The sequence below is a fragment of the Bos grunniens genome, chromosome 27 (assembly GCF_055505025.1).
Source record: "Bos grunniens cultivar Pamir isolate PY7600 chromosome 27, Bosgru_T2T1.0, whole genome shotgun sequence".
Classification (NCBI taxonomy): Eukaryota; Metazoa; Chordata; class Mammalia; order Artiodactyla; family Bovidae; genus Bos; species Bos grunniens.
The window spans coordinates 27,253,818-27,270,067 of record NC_141191.1 but is presented as its reverse complement, the minus strand read 5'-3'; the positions used below and the strand labels follow the sequence as shown (position 1 = coordinate 27,270,067).

Here is a 16,250-nt window from a genome sequence, read left to right as displayed (position 1 = left end):
ACTCGTAAACAAAACGATAGCTCTCTATATATTGGACATGAAAGTATATATTTTAAAAAGAAAATTCAGGTAGCAAATGAGAAAGGGAAGGTTGACCCATTTTTTGGGTATGATTACTACTCCCTTACCATCAGCACAACTAAATACAACTAATGATATAAAAAATACATTTAGAGAAATATTCACCAAAATATTAACAATGATTATATCTTAACACAGAGGAAGGGAGAACTGATTTATGGGGGAAGTGCCAGAGTCTGAAAAATTTTCAAAGAACAGTTAATGTTATATATTTATTATCTATATAAGCAAGTAAGACTTTTTAAAAGGCAGTTCTAAATTAACTACATGAATAAGAATCCACTACTCTCATTTATTAAAAGCAAATAGTCTTATTTTTTATTTTAAAAGACTGGAGTATATTTTGATAAGACTACTTGTTAACAAAAAGCTGAAAATTGTTCTGAAAAGATATAAATGATATGTGACATAATATGTTACATAATTCCAGTCCTGCTCATGTTCAGGCCTTTGCATCTGCCTGGCATTGAACTCTTTCTCTTTGCCTTTCTCTCTTTCCTTTGAGGGCCCCTTGTCACTTTCTTTTCTCCCTTATAAGACAGAGAGAGACAGAGACACACACACGCACACACACGTATTAACTACTACTCGTTGCTCAGGGCCTCAGTTCAGATACTCTGGATAAGCCTTTCCGATGTTCCCTGTTAAGATTCGTTCTTCTAAAAGCCTCTGCACTTGCCTTTAGCCTTCTGTCACAGGGCTTATCGCACTGTTTCATCTGTGACAGTGGTCCCATCACTGACCACAGTGTTTGGCATACAGTAGGTAGCCAGTAAATAATTGTTGCATGAATGCTGATATGCATAAAATAAGTCATGGCAGGTTTGGGGGAAAACATTTTTGTTTAACTGTGTGTTTAGTGGTACTTGATCATTGCCAAATTCCTTGAAGTACATGACTTTGAAACTTCAGAAATCCTAATTACCTTGAAAACTTAACATTTATAGAATGCCTTAGAAGTTTCTCTTTATAAATGCCTTTTGAAACAAGAATGAAAGCTACTTTTAGGATTTTCAACTCCAGTATGTGCAGAACCCACACTATTGTGTTCATCTGGGTTCATGAAAACAACAAATAAAAAAGTCAACAAGAAAGAGTAGAAGAAATGTATGGAGAAAATGCTGCAATGATGGGTATGATCAAAATGTTGTTTTCTGTTTCCTGTATAATTTTCCTAAAATGAAGTCTGTGATTGCCTAGCATAAAGTACATATGAAATAAAGTCTGTTACTGTGATTGCCTAGCATAAAGCAGTGAGCATGAGGATGAGAACTGGTTAGAAAAGTTCCAACTTTGTTAAATGCTTTCCTTCATTAGTAGAATCTTATTTAAGAAGATACTGAGAAGGTTGCAAAATACTCTAATCAGGGAACCTTTTTCCTTTACAAAACTATAGAAATCTTGGTTAAATTTTAATGTTTACACTGGAATCAGAGAGACCAATGAAAGACAATGTAAAAACCCATGACAATACTTGTATTTACAAAATGACTGTAAGGAAAAAAGTCAATTGGTGACCGGGGATAAAGCCAAGTCTGGGGTATAAAACTAAAAGAAAGAAATTAGAAAAAGATATTAAAAAATAAATACACTTTGAGTTAAGTTAAATTTAATTCAATAAACCTGCTGGACACATAGCATGCACAATGTACCGTGCTAGGTTGGGGTACAAGCCCAAACACGAACGCCATCCACACATTTTTATTAGGTAATAAGGCACTCTGCAGGTGCTAAGAAGATACAATAATAAAACCAAAGATCTTCCTAAGAATTTAAAACTAAAGTGAGGAGACAGAACATCACATAGAAAAATAAACTATATAATGGAAGATAACATATGACAAGAGTCATATGAGTGGGAGAGAGAAAATATGCACTCCACAAGGATTCATTGCCAAGACATCTGCCCAGTGATGACCTGGTTTGTGCGGGCCTGTAATCTAGTGGATGTCATCTGTTCCGGCACCAAAATAAGTTTGGATTTCCATTTAAACGAGATCAAAATCGCAAGGAATTCTTCCTGTTTTAACATAAATTTATATTCTGTTTAAACTTCATTGATGTTTTCATTTTGACTATGCCTTTTTCTTAAATGATCGTTCAAAGGTTTTCTCAGGTGTTTAAATCCAGTTATCTGATTCTTAGCATCCTAGATGTAAGACAGCATCAACTATGGGACAAATTTAAAATTAGGTATGTGACACCTACTTTAATTTAAACCTGAAATGCCTACAGGTAGAATTAAATATATCTTGGTATTTGATATGACAACTAAATTTAATACAGTATTCTGAATGGGATCCTGGAGCAGAAAAAGGACTTCCCTGTGAAGGACAGGGAAGCCTGCTGTGCTGCAGTCCATGGGGTCGCAAAGAGTCAGATACGACTGAGTGACTGAACAGCAACAGCAATTCTGAAAGGGATCCTGGAGCAGAAAAAGAACTTTAGGTAAAAACTAAGGAAATCTGAATAGAGTTACAGCCTTTAGTTAATAATGTATTGGTACTGGTTCATTATTATGACAAATGTACCATATTATTATGTTTATGGGGGGGAAACTGGGTATGAGACATATGAGAACTTTCTGTATTAATTGGTAAGTTTTCTAAATCTAAAACTATTCTAAAACAAAAGTTTATAAAAAACATGCATATGTAAATATAAGATGTATCAGTATCTGAGAAAATTACTTCAACCAAGTCGTAAAAATTATCTTATTTAAATTTGGACTAGTGATTGTGCTTGGGCTATAGCACAAATAAAAACATGACTGTGCAACTTGCAGGGTCTGGGCAACAGTGAGCATTCCATGATGTTATATAGCATCTTTATTACCAACAGTGTAAGAATATAAGCCCTGTGAGCTTAGAGATTTTTTTTTTCTGGTTTGTATACATCTACGTTTCCAGTTTCTGACATATAGTAAATGTTCAATAAATGGTTACTGATGAACTTATCCTCTCTAGTCTTTAAAAAAAAAAAAAGAGCCTGAACACATAAATTAGAATTAAGCTGAATAAACACAAAATAATATAGTGTACATATATAAGATTCCTGCAGAATTCATAAAGAATCAGAAAAGAGAATAACTAGTTAGTCTACATACAAGAAGACAAGGCCATTATCTAAGTTGGACAAAACATCAGCCCTAATACCAAAAAGAAGATATTCTAATTTACAACAAGCAGTGTTGATTTTAGGATATAAATACATACAAGTCAATCTCTCCCGGAGCTCAGGGGTTGGAGCCATGTCTACTGCGCTTTTGCCGTGGCAGTTGACTAGAGTGGGATCAGCACCATGGCTAAGTAACAGAGAGCAGACCTCTACGCGATTCTTGGAAGCGGCCTCGTGAAGCGGGGTAAACTGCCACAGATCCATAGCATTAACACAAGCTCCGTGCTGAATTGAGAAAAGAAAAGTTAATGGTCAGCAATCATTTCACTGAATCAAATACAACATTCATTTCACTGTAAATTTCAGTTATAACTCTGAAATGTCAACAACTGTTTTAATTTCAGCATTTAAAATACAGTTTAAAATAAGCTGAATACTTTAAACATTTCAAGGCAACAGTGAATATTAAAAAAAAAACCCACAACAATTTTGTTCTCTTAAAAAGCTTGGTAAAAAATCCCCATGAGTAAACTCATAACAAATTAAAGGCAAACAATATTCAATATCTTTAATTCTTCTTACCTTTAGTAGCAGTTCTGTGACTTCATAATGTCCATATGAACACGCATTATGAAGAGGCACAAGTCCGCTAAACAGAAAAAAGCAAACTAAGACACTGTAATGTCCAACAACTTAGTCATTCATCCAAGAAATGCTAAGAAACAAAAATCTAACAAATTCCAATACAATTATATTCAAAATATTTTAAAGTAATAAGAGAATACAAAGCATAACTAATGTCCAACCTTTCGTTACTTATGTTATTTTATGTCAATCATTAAGGAACCAAGTAGAAAAGCTTTTAAGTAAAGGTAGAATGCATGTACTAATTACAAACTGCCTGCTTTATATGTTAAGTATTTACAGAAAATAAATGTTAACTGATGGTGAACTGAAATATTCCTACCATATTATTTTACTTTCATGGTGATTTCCAACACAAGAATTCAATATCTAAATTATTATAGCTTGCATACCCAAATGTCACTCTGCACAAATTAAGAACCCTCTTGTTGGGGGTGTACTTCTCTTGAGGACTCACCTATGGTTCACCCATTTGCTTTCAGACATGCACAAGGATTGCAGAGGTGTACAAGAGCATCAGGCATGTGTGCCCTATACTATGGGAACACCACGTACATATGGCGCAGAGAACGGGGCAGGCAAGGGAGAAACAGAGCACCGAAAACAGCAGATTTGAAATGATAGACTCCCCTTCTGAGAACTGTCTCAAGTACTGAGCTCTTTCTTCTTGTCTCTGTTTCCTCATGTGGAGAGGGGCAAAGTGAAAGACAGCCTTCTCTGGAGCTTCTTTCCTTTACGCTACCCATCACGACTGTAATAGGAATCTACATCACAGGGGCAGTCAGGTAATTATCTTTTAGATATTAAAGTGGCATAAGGAGAAGTGTTAGCCCAATGTATAGGCTAACAGATCCAATTTCCACGTCCCTGGAGATTAGCTAGGAGACTGGTACAAAGTTTTCCAAAATTCACCTGTTTATAAAATAAATGACATACTGCTTTTTTTGGTTCCCAGACACCTCTCTTTCACATCAATCTTCATAAGTATCTTTAAGGTTTTCTCAGTTTAGATGGTCAAGACTTCATCAGGAAAAACATTAAAATACTGTATACTTAAGATTTTAGCTTATTAATAAAAGATGATCCTTTCATATCTGATAAATAGAATAGTCATATTACTGGGTTATCAGAATTTTTGATTCATATATCTTTCTGAAGTACAACTTAAGAGTTGAAAAATAGTAATTGCAATTGAGAGAAATTTTGACTGCAAATAATAGAATACAGTAAAATTAAACTAATTTACAAAATTGTTATGAGACGAATCCTTAATTAGTAGGAATATGAAAATAAGTCAAATCACTGTGAATGTTCTCAAAATGCTGTACAAGCCATAAAACAACGGGATGTAAGACTCTGCCCAGTGCTCAAAAACTTTGGTGTATCAGATGTTGAACACCAAGTGTAATAAATGACCCATGAGTGACACCATTCAAGAAAATAAGCAGATACACGTACCCTTTGTCTTTTGCATGCACATCAGCACCATGCTGGAGAAGAAGCTGAACGATCCGAACTCGGTTGTAGCCTGCTGCTAGATGTAAAGGAGTTGACTAGAAAAGAAAAAGAAACAAAGGTAAAATATCAGGTAAAATAAAGGTAAATAATTCTTATTTTGGCATTTAATCTGTATTTCTTTAAAGGCAGTGAGTGTTAACACATACAGAAAATACTGAGGTGAAGTGCACAAATTCATCTTTCTTAATTGGATAAGAGACAATTCACTCATCTCAGAAGTAAATTCTAATTTCAGTTGTTGTTGCTGTTTATAGTCACTAAGTCATGTCTGATTTTTTTTGCAACCCCGACTGTAGCCCGCCGGGTTCCTCTGTCCATGGGATTTCCCAGGCAAGAATACTGGAGCGTGTTGCCATTTTCTTCTCCAGGGGATCTTTCAGACTCAAGGACTGAATATGCATCTCCTGCATTGGCAGGAGGACTCTCTACCTCTGAGCCACCAGGGAAGCCCTGTAACTTCATGTCATTCACCTATTTCTCCTGGTGGTTTTTTTAAAGCCTTCAGTTATCATGCCCTACTCTATCTACTCTACATTATTTCTTAGTTTCTTTACATCAAGGACCATTCCAACTGTTCTGGGATGTCAGAGTTCATATTCCCCATAACTGGAAATATTCTTCTTTATCCTACTTATGCCTTGTCCACCATTCAAATTCTAACTTTTAAATCCCAATTCTATTATAAAGAGCTAGCTTTCAGAATTCCTCCGTAATAGGAAAAGCTGAAAAACATCTCTAAAGAATATCTGAAGAAATTCTAGTGGAAAAAAAAAAACAAAACAAGATAACGGACTGTATTCATCCCACCAGACTGCTGCTAGCAATGGGTCAAAACTAACTTCCTACCTTAGTAGGATATGCAATGAAATATGCCAAGATGGTATTTAATTTATATGCAGTATAAATACAAGAGGAAAATAAAGTTTCTCTTCAACAAATTTGTCACATTTTAATTTGACCCGTTATCAAAAGGTTCTCTGCTCACATATAATATGAAAATGAAAAATAATCAAACTTCTTACCTTTAAAAAAAATCAGAAATAACATTATTTTAATTAAAAGTTTCTCCACAATCATAGCAATTTCCCTACCTCTAGTCATTCACTTCAAGTTTAAATACTGCAATGGCTTCTCATAAGCAGTGGGATTTTAAAAGATTTTCATTTTATTTTCTTCACATATTTTGTCAAGATACAAAAGAATTACTAACTACTGTATTACCTATTACTGCTTTCAAGGCACCCCATACATTTTATTTATTCTGACAGTCTCTAACTTTAGGAATTATTCTTGAGCAAAACATAGCTAATAACGAGGTCGGGTAGATAGAAGAAGGTCCTGAATAGGAAGTCAGGAAACCTGATCACAGTCCTGGGTCTTACAGAACTGTAAACATCATGTTAACTACCAGCTTAGCTTTCTCACCTGCAAAATGGAGATAAAACCACTCCTCTTGGCTATTTCAAAACAGTGTGCAAAGTTTTCTCCCATATTTAAACACCTTTAAAATGTAAAATGCCATATGAAAACAGATGATTAAAATTTCTGAATCATCAAACAACAAGCCTGTCCAAGTTTCTGCCTTCAGACACATGTCAAATGTTATTGCAAATACCTCCAAGGACTATCAAGTTATTTTCAGGACTTATTTTCCCATTCCTTTAACATTTTAAAGATGTCGTTTCACTATCTTCTGGCTTATACTCTTTGAGACTAGAAATCCGCCTACATTCTATCTTTATTCCTGTGTACATGTGGTTTTTCCTCTGGACACATTCATAATTTCTCTTTATCATTAAGAGACATTAAGCAATTTGATTCGTGATGTACCCTGGTACAGCCTTTTTCTTCTTTTTTTGGTATATGTGAGTGCCTGGGGCTGGCTGAGTTTCTTGGATCTATTATGTATAGTATTCACCAAATCTGAAAAACTTTCAGCTATTATTTCTTCAAATATTTTTCTGCCTTCTCTCTCACCATTCTCTCCTTATACAGATGTTAGACTGCTTTTGAAGCTTGCTTTTAAGAAGAAAAGAAGGGAGGGAGGGATAGAGGGGAGATGGGAAGGGAACCCAAAGGGAAAGAATGCGAAGTTCGGGTTTATTGAGTTTGAAGTGCCCATATGATACCCTGGCGGTAATGGGGCTGAGAATGGAGTTTTGGAAAGATCACTCTAGTTACTCAATAGACTGGACTGGGAGGGCAAATCTGACGGCAGCAAGACCTGAATAGAAGCCTGCAGGACTAATCTAGGAGAGAGAGAATGACAGTGTCAGTTAGCAAAATGACAGCAGCATCTAGGCAGAGACAGATGAGCTACAGGAGCAGATGAATTCGTAGGCAGTGAGTGCTGAACACGCTGGATGAAACTTTCCCAGCAGTCATTCTACTGTGGATGCTAATTATGCAAACTAAATAGTATCATTGGAAGGCGCATAAAAGTCTGTGAAATGCGTGCAGTAAATCTGAGGAAATGGTATAAAGCAAAAAGAAAAAGTACAAATTGAGAACAAAGGGTGATTTGAACAAGCTTCTACTACTGAGCCCAGGGGTTTTTCCTCTAGAAAAAAATTTACAACTAAACATTATATACTAAATGCTATCTTCCGATGCAAAGCAATTAAAATCACATGGTACAGGACTAAATTTAGTGAATGGTTACCACATAGTGTCAACTTTATACCTCAACTACCAAATGGCAAAACAACGGTAAGAGTAATTTTCTAAATGCTAGGATAATTAACAGAGTATAATTTTGGTTTTGGGAGAAAAAAAAAGCAGACCCATGTACTCACACATGGTGCTTGATAATTTTGTGGTGGCTGTAAATCAGTAAACACAAGAATCAAACATTTAAGGCATCGCTGTGGACAGGACAGCACAGCAATCTGTCAGTTTGCGTATCTCAGATTTACTTTTAAAACGGACTTTTTTGCTGTGAATACTTTAAAAGTCAAACATGTAGAGTGATAAAATATGAAACAACTGCAAACATAATAGCTCTATCAAAAAACCTATCTTAATACTATTCTGCTGTAAGAGATTGGCTATTACTACTATTTTTATATTGTAAAATGTTTATTCAAAAAAGAATCCTTACTTAAATCCCATAATTCAAAGTTTTCTTCTTGGAATCAGGCCATAAGAGAAAAAAGAAACATATATGTATATTTATCTTTGCTTCTTATGATACAGATTTGAAGCACACAATAATGCATTAATTTATCCTAAACTTTATACATGCATAGCTAAAACAGGAACAACCACCATTCTGTTATAAAATTTTGGATGATAATTACGGCTGACTTGCATTGTTGTACGGCAGAAAACAAAACAACACTGTAAAAATGTAAAACATTTTAAATGAAAAGTATATAAAAAACTGTGGACACAACTTTGTAACAGAAGTGCAGGCAGCACAGTAAGAAGAAATGATGAGCAGAGACTTTTAAGTTTGGGGTTTGCATGTCTCTTTTACAAAATTTACAAGCTATGTGGCTTTGGACTAGTTTCTTAATGTCTGAGTTGGCTTCTAATATCTATAAAATGAGAATTATAATTCCTACCATGTAAGACTATCTTATGGATTAAAGTTAACTATATAAATAAGCGCCTAATACAGTATCACACAGAAAAAGCTCAACAAATGGTGGTTATTACTTATTATCACCTTATTGAGTATCTTGCACACTTAGAAGTTATTTCCTAATCGTCATTTCTCAGCCGTCATCTTACTTCACCTATTTGCATCATCTGACACAGGTGATCATTTATTCCTTATTGAAATGTTTTTCTCCTTGGTATCCAGGACACCTAGGTACCCACACTTCTTTTCTAGTTGCAGAATTTCCTATGGCTGTTAATGGCAACAAAAAGTATTCACTTAAAAGACTGCTAAAGACTGGTTCTAAAACTGTGTGCCACTATCTTATACTTTAACACTTGTCACAAAATAACACAGTTAAACATTGATATTTATGTGTCTGTCTCCTCTAATCCACTGTGAGCTTGTTGAGAATGAGGAGTGTATTTTAATTTTATGTTTGAAGGCTTAACACAGTGCTTCATGCTAGTAATGAAATGAAAGTTATAGTTTGCTTTTGATTTACATTAGTGAAAGAGAAGAGGGGATACATATAATCCAGCTTGGTGAATATGACTTTGAATTTGTGTAAAAGATTTATACCACGTTTCAACACAGGCCTGTGTGATGTATGAAGCATTCCCTAAGAAAGAACAAAACCACAACTGCGAAGCCATGATGTAAGTCAACAGAGAGTTGCCTAACTTCATGATGTATAGTGTATTTCGGTTTTCATTAAGATTTTCATTTTGACCTAGATGAAATCCTCTGGGATTTTTCAGGCTAGGGTAATCAATTCATCTTGGTTTGCTCAGGCCATTCCTAGTCTCAGGAAACCCATTCACCCCAGGCAAACTGGGATGGTTGATAATCCAACTCTAGGCAGACTTCAAGCTGAATGACTCTTGGATTCTGGACCTGTCTCAAGTCAGAAAATAGCGTGTGTGTCTCTGAGTGTGTGCGCCAAGGGCACACATGCATTTGCGATGAGGTAAGACTTACTGCTGCTGCTGCTAAGTCACTTCAGTCGTGTCTGACTCTGTGTGACCCCATAGATGGCAGCCCATTAGGCTCCTCCATCCCTGGGATTCTCCAGGCAAGAATACTGGAGTGGGTTGCCATTCTTTATCCAACAAACTCCTTTCCTAAAGATAGGCACTACTTATAGTTGTATCATCTGAGATATTTTTCTATGTTATATGAAGGCATGTTTGTTTTCCTCTGAGTTCTTTGTGCTGTTGCTTTTGTCACACAAGGCTTCCCTGGTGGGAAATGCTCAGATGGGAACGAATCTGCCTGCAATGCAGGAGACCTGGGTTTGATCCCTGAATTGGAAATATCCTCCAGGGAAGGGTATGGCAACCCACTCTAGTACTCTTGCCTGGAGAATTCCATGGACAGAGGAGCCTGGCAGGCTAAGTCCACAGGGTCACAAAGTTGTACACAACTGAGGGACTAACACTTTCACTTGTCACACACAGATTACACAATATTCTTCTGAATTGGCTTTTTTTTTTCTCTTAAAAATACTAGTACATATAGGTCCATCTTATTCTTTGTATAGTATTTCCACTGTGTAAAGTGAAAGTGAAGTCGCTCAGTCGTGTCGGACTCTTCGCGACCCCATGGACTGTAGCCTACCAGGCTCCTCTGTCCATGGGATTTTCCATGCAATAGTACTGGAGTGGATTGCCATTTCCTTCTCCAGGGGATCTTCCTGACCCAGGGATCGAACCCGGGTGTCCCACATTGTAGACAGACGCTTTACCATCTGAGCCACCAGGGAAGTCCTGTGCTATAATTATTTAATAACTATCACCTTGTCAGTTCAGTTCAGTTGCTCAGTCGTGTCCGACTCTTTGCGACCCCATGAATCGCAGCACACCAGGCCTCCCTGTCCATCACCATCTCCCAGAGTTCACTCAAACTCACATCCATCAAGTCAGTGATGCCATCCAGCCGTCTCATCCTCTGTCGTCCCCTTCTCCTCCTGCCCCCAACCCCTCCCAGCATCAGAGTCTTTTCCAATGAGTCAACTCTTCGCATGAGGTGGCCAAAGTATTGGAGTTTCAGCTTTAGCATCAGGACTGATCTCCTTTAGAATGGACTGGTTGGATCTTATAAACAGAAGGAAATAGCAACCCACGCCAGTACTCCTGCCTGGAGAATCCCATGGATAGAGGAGCCTGGCAGGTTACAGTCCATGGGGTCGCAAAGAATAGGACATGACTGAGTGACTAACACCTTATAAATGGACATTTATAAATGCTCCATCTCTGCTCTGGCTATCTTAACAAAACATATCTCATTCAAACTTACCATTGGTTAAGACAGATCAGTGTGCCCCTTCTACAAATAAAATACTGTATCAGCCATTAATATAAAACTCTCAGGAAGATATAATAAATGCATAATCAGAGCTTATTAAATTTCCTTTAGGCATAGAGTGTGAGGTATAGCTAAGAAGTTCTTTGAGACAGTGAAACTTAAATCAGCATCAAACCAAATTAAAAGCCAGAGAATCAATACGGGCATGAGTCCATGGGAATAACTATATCTCATCACTGACACCTGTCTTTAGAATAGATATTTTACATAGTATCATAACAATAACAAGTTTCCTTGTAGCTTCTCAACTCTTGAGCTATTATAAAAATAATTTAAAAGAGAAAAACTATCTGCAGAATGAAAACTGATGAACCAAAGTAGAAATAAGACTTTAAAAAGATACCTTAATTCAGTTCTTTCCCCAGTATCTCCTTTAACTTTTCTTTTTTCTACAGACCACACATTATTAGATCTTCTAATAATAATGTTTTCTTTCCCATTATGAGTCTTTTTCTTTGGTGCTGGGACACTTGGTCAGCAGTTCTCTAAAGCAAAGTGCCTAGAGCTCATGCACCTAATAATAGCTACAGTCCCATCACAGTGGACTACATCAAGACTATTACTTTTCATTAGTAAGACATACTATTCCTACAACCTAGGAGCATTTAACCTACTAATGTTTGTAAGTCTCAATCTCTGAAATAAGAGAGTAATAATAGTACTGGCTTCTTTACTGTGTTATTTTCTGGTGAAAATGAAATAGAAGATATAAAAACACTTTGAAATACAAAGTATTTTGTTAAAATAATAGCTAAAATCTACTGGGTACTTTCTATGTACTAAAGTGCCTTATATGTATTAATTGCTTACTTTACATAACCACTACCAGGTCTAGAGACTATTATTTCCACACAACAGATAAGGAAACTAAGAAACATGGGGATTAATATGGCAAGCTAATAGCAGAGTCAGATCAAATGCAGGGAAGTCTGACTTCAGAACTCTCACTCTGCCTTCCTTCCTTTCCTTTGGCTGGGTTCTGACACTCAGATTCTGGAGAGGATGTTCAGAAATGAATGAGTATGGCTGAGAGAGAGGGGAAACTGCTGTTGGTGGGCAGGGATCACTTTGGTAGTTCTGACTCAACTCAGCATTCAAATCAGACCCTATCAATATTGAGAGTGTGCCATACTATTGGATGAGTGCCCCAGAAATGTAGGACTTCTTTTTTTTAAAAAAACTGAAGTACTGTTGTGTTATTTTCAGGCATATGGCAAAGTGATTCATATATATATATATATACTTTTCCATTATAGGTTATTATAAGATATTGAATACAGTTCCCTGTGATACACAGTAGGTTCTCGCTGTTCATCTACTTTATACATAGTAGTGTGTATCTATTAATCCCAAATTCCTAATTTATATCTCCCCTTCCTTTTCCCCTTTGGTAACCAAGAGTTTGTTTTCTATATCTGTTAGACTGTTTTGTAAATAAGTTCATTTTAGATATCATATGATATTTGTCTTTGTCTTCCTTTGCTTAAGAAGTAAAAGATAATCTCTAGGTCCATGTGTGTTGCTGCAAATGGCATTATTTCATTCTTTTTTTTATGGCTGAGTAATATTCCATTGTATATGTACATCATGTCTTCTTTATCCATTCACCTGTTGATAGACACTTAGGTTGCTTTCATGTTCTGGCTATTGTAAACAGTGCTGCTGTGAACACTGGAGTGTATATATCTTTTTGACTTAAGAGTTTTCATCTTTTTCTGGATACATGCCCAGGAGAAAGATTACTGGATCACTTGGTAACTTTATTTTTTTTTAGAAACCTCCATACTGTTCTCCATAGTGGCTGCACCTATTTACACTGCACCAACAGTGTAGGAGGGCTCCCTAGAAATGTAGGACTTCTTAACAAAAGAAGTGATTCAGAATAAGCATCAGAGGACATGGAAGAATAACAGAATACTGAAATTAAAGAAGATAATTTATCTGCTTCTTTCCTAGTGCTGGATTTTTCTACGTATCTCTAATGGATGGTCATTTGGTCTCTTCCTGAACTAAATCCCTCCAGTTGATTCCAGTGCTTCTTCTGACTGGGTCAATATCTCTCCTTAAAGTGTGAAATTGTAAGTTTGGTGCTAAATCCAGAGATGATCTGTTGAGCCAGATCAAGTAGAGTGAGATGACAACCTATCAGAGTTATTGGAGGGAAGCTTCCAACACTGTACTGGGAGGCTGGACTAGCTGCCATTTAAGTCCTCTTCCAAATAAAGTTCAACGAGGTAGAATAATGATTGATATTTTACAGCCTCAAAGAGAACGCCTTTCCAAAGTAACATATGTAGTTATCTTTAGGAAGGAACCTAAGGCATTTGAAAATTTGTAGAATTTATGAAATAACTAATAACATAAAACTTCTATACTTCAATTGCCTTAATAGTAAAAGTTTATTTTTTAAAGTAAGACTATAAAGGACTATCGGACAGGGGAAAGGAAATGAACAGACAAGAAAGAGCAGGTAATCCTTGGGGTAATCTTTGTGAGGGCAAAGCTCTGAATGCCAACTTAATTAAATTTTAACTTAACATTATCATTGTGGAAACTCCAAGGGGATTCTTCAACAGCCAGAAATTTGTGTTTCTCTTTACCAGCCGCAGAACCAGCAGAAGAATTGAAATGTATGCATGAAAATGAGTTCCTAGCATCCTCTCACAGTGTTTGTATGGGAAAGAAAAAAGAATGTTTAGCAGTTTCAGGGGGTACAATGTTAATTTTGCATTGTTTAATGAGAAACAGCTGGCAGACTTTATGGAAATCAGGTTGCGTGGTCTGACAGTAGCCTAATGTTTTATACTTTTCAAAAGAAAAGTTTTTGGACTATTCGAATCTCACCTGAACTCCTTTTTATAATTAATATTTACAATCTAAGGTTTTCAAATCTAAACATCAAAAATTCTAACTAAAGTTCAACAGACAGATGCCTTATTCTGTAAGTACAAGGAAACGAGTCCACCGAGTTTCATTTAAAGATTATTTATGGGGAAATCATTTCACCTTAGATCCTTGGGGAGTCATTTAAAATATAAACTGTGAGAATGAGAAATTCCTTTAGCTGATTTTAGTGTCTCCAGAGCTTCAGGACTTGGGAGACATAGTGTCATCTCAAAGTTCCTTCAGTGATCAAGTCCTGTTATTTCTGAGTTTGCACATATGAATTCAGCAGCCAGAGGCAGCCAGGTGCGGAGATTTCCAGCTCTATTTCTTGCCCAAGTAGGTATTCCCTGCCCAAGACTTCCAAGCTCCACTCTCCACAGTGGCAGCACCAATTTACATAGCCACCAACGGTGTAGGAGGGTTCCCTAAAAATGTAGGACTTCTTAACAAAAGAAGTGATTCCTTGCCCTTACTCAACTCTAAGGGTATTGCGCCCTCTCAGAATCTAGGAGATAACTTTAAAGGGCATTTTTATGGTATTCAGAGTAGGGGATTATCATGTTACTATTGAAAAATAAAAATATCTTTACAAAAGGAAAAAATCAACATATAAAGTATTTAATATTTAGTTGATTTCCAAATTTACTAACTTGATTACCCAAATATGTATTTGGGTAAATATGAATGGTATTTATAGTGTTTTTAAGTTTTACTCTTGATGCCATTTGTAGCAGAGAAGGACATTTTATTAGTCACTGAAAATAGTCTTCTCTTAAAAAAGAATATTATTTAGATTCTTAATACTTTTAGAAATTTCCTTTTATAATTCTAAATTAATTGAGGAAGTGAGGGAATGGATGAATATGCTTTTGTGTGTGTGTGGAGATTTCATGAGCAATTATTATACTTTAAAAAAAAGGCAGCATACAAAAATAACCAGGTGAATGTTTGGGTCCCCCTTCCGGATTATATGTTGAAGCCCCAGCCCTCACTGTGACGGGATATTCCAGGAGACAGAAGATAGGACTTCCAGGAGATAATCAGGGTAGATGAGGTCATGAGGGTAAAAGCCCTCCAGATGGGATTTTGTGCCCTTATAAAGAGACAGCCAAGAATTCTTTTTCTCTCTTGGCAAGAAGGCAGCCCTCCACAAGTCAGGAAGAGATCCCCTCCTCAGAAAATGACCAAGCTGGCACTTTGATCTTGGATTTCCTAGCCTCCAGAACTGGGAGAAATAAACTTTTGTTATTTAAACCACCTAGTCTATGGTATGGTAGCCCAAGCTAACTGAGGCACCAGATGGTGGTACACAATGAATGGCTTACATTGTTTTTATATGATGGCCAAACAACTCTTTCTCATAATACCAATCCAAAGCTACAGATAATATCAAGGTTCTTCAATCCATAATGAACTCTCCACTTTTTGCTGCTTCTCATTAGGCCAGAAGAGTTTCTGAAATCAGACTTTCTTTGTAACTAAGGAAGCCTTTTCACAGACTAAGGTTCACCCTTCACTTAAAAGGATTTAAGAGCTGATGGGGGAATACTCTATTTCAAGTGATATTAAATAAACAGTTTAGGCCAAAGAGATCATAACCAATCATAATCATCAGAGAACTATTTTAAAATATCTTTACCATGTAATAATTGATAAATAATTATATGTAAATAACACCACTGACAATTCCACTACTGAGGAACTAGGAATAGCATTAGAGTGACCTTCTGTGTTTCTTCCTAATCTCCTATTCCCTTAACACTCTGCCAGATGGATGTTTTTCAAGCTACTGCTGCAGGTGTAATTTAACCTACCCTATAAAGTTTGGTTCATTTGGAAAGACAGAGGAATCACTTTAGATTCTTACAAGGCTATACTGAAGTGTCACGTTTGTAATTTCGCTTCTAAATTGAATTTTAATAATGAATCATACTCATAGCAAAATGATTTCATACTCACTCCTTTTTTTATCCCTCAACTTGTCTATACGGAAAACTGCAGGAAACTTGAGTCTTTTGGATATGAGTATAGG

General features: G+C 36.3%; 1 protein-coding gene across 2 annotated transcripts in view; it reads right to left on the bottom strand.

Annotated features, from left to right (window-relative positions):
• The window catches only part of TNKS (tankyrase), a 160,174-nt gene that overhangs the window by 54,466 nt on the left and 89,458 nt on the right, over positions 1-16,250 (bottom strand). For both annotated transcript variants that reach the window (XM_086379630.1, XM_086379631.1), the window contains exons 6-8: positions 5,302-5,396; positions 3,781-3,847; positions 3,297-3,483 (exon numbers count right to left, since the gene is read on the bottom strand). In XM_086379630.1, the coding sequence (XP_086235756.1) occupies positions 3,297-3,483; positions 3,781-3,847; positions 5,302-5,396 (349 nt within the window). The remainder of the gene's footprint in view (positions 1-3,296; positions 3,484-3,780; positions 3,848-5,301; positions 5,397-16,250) is intronic.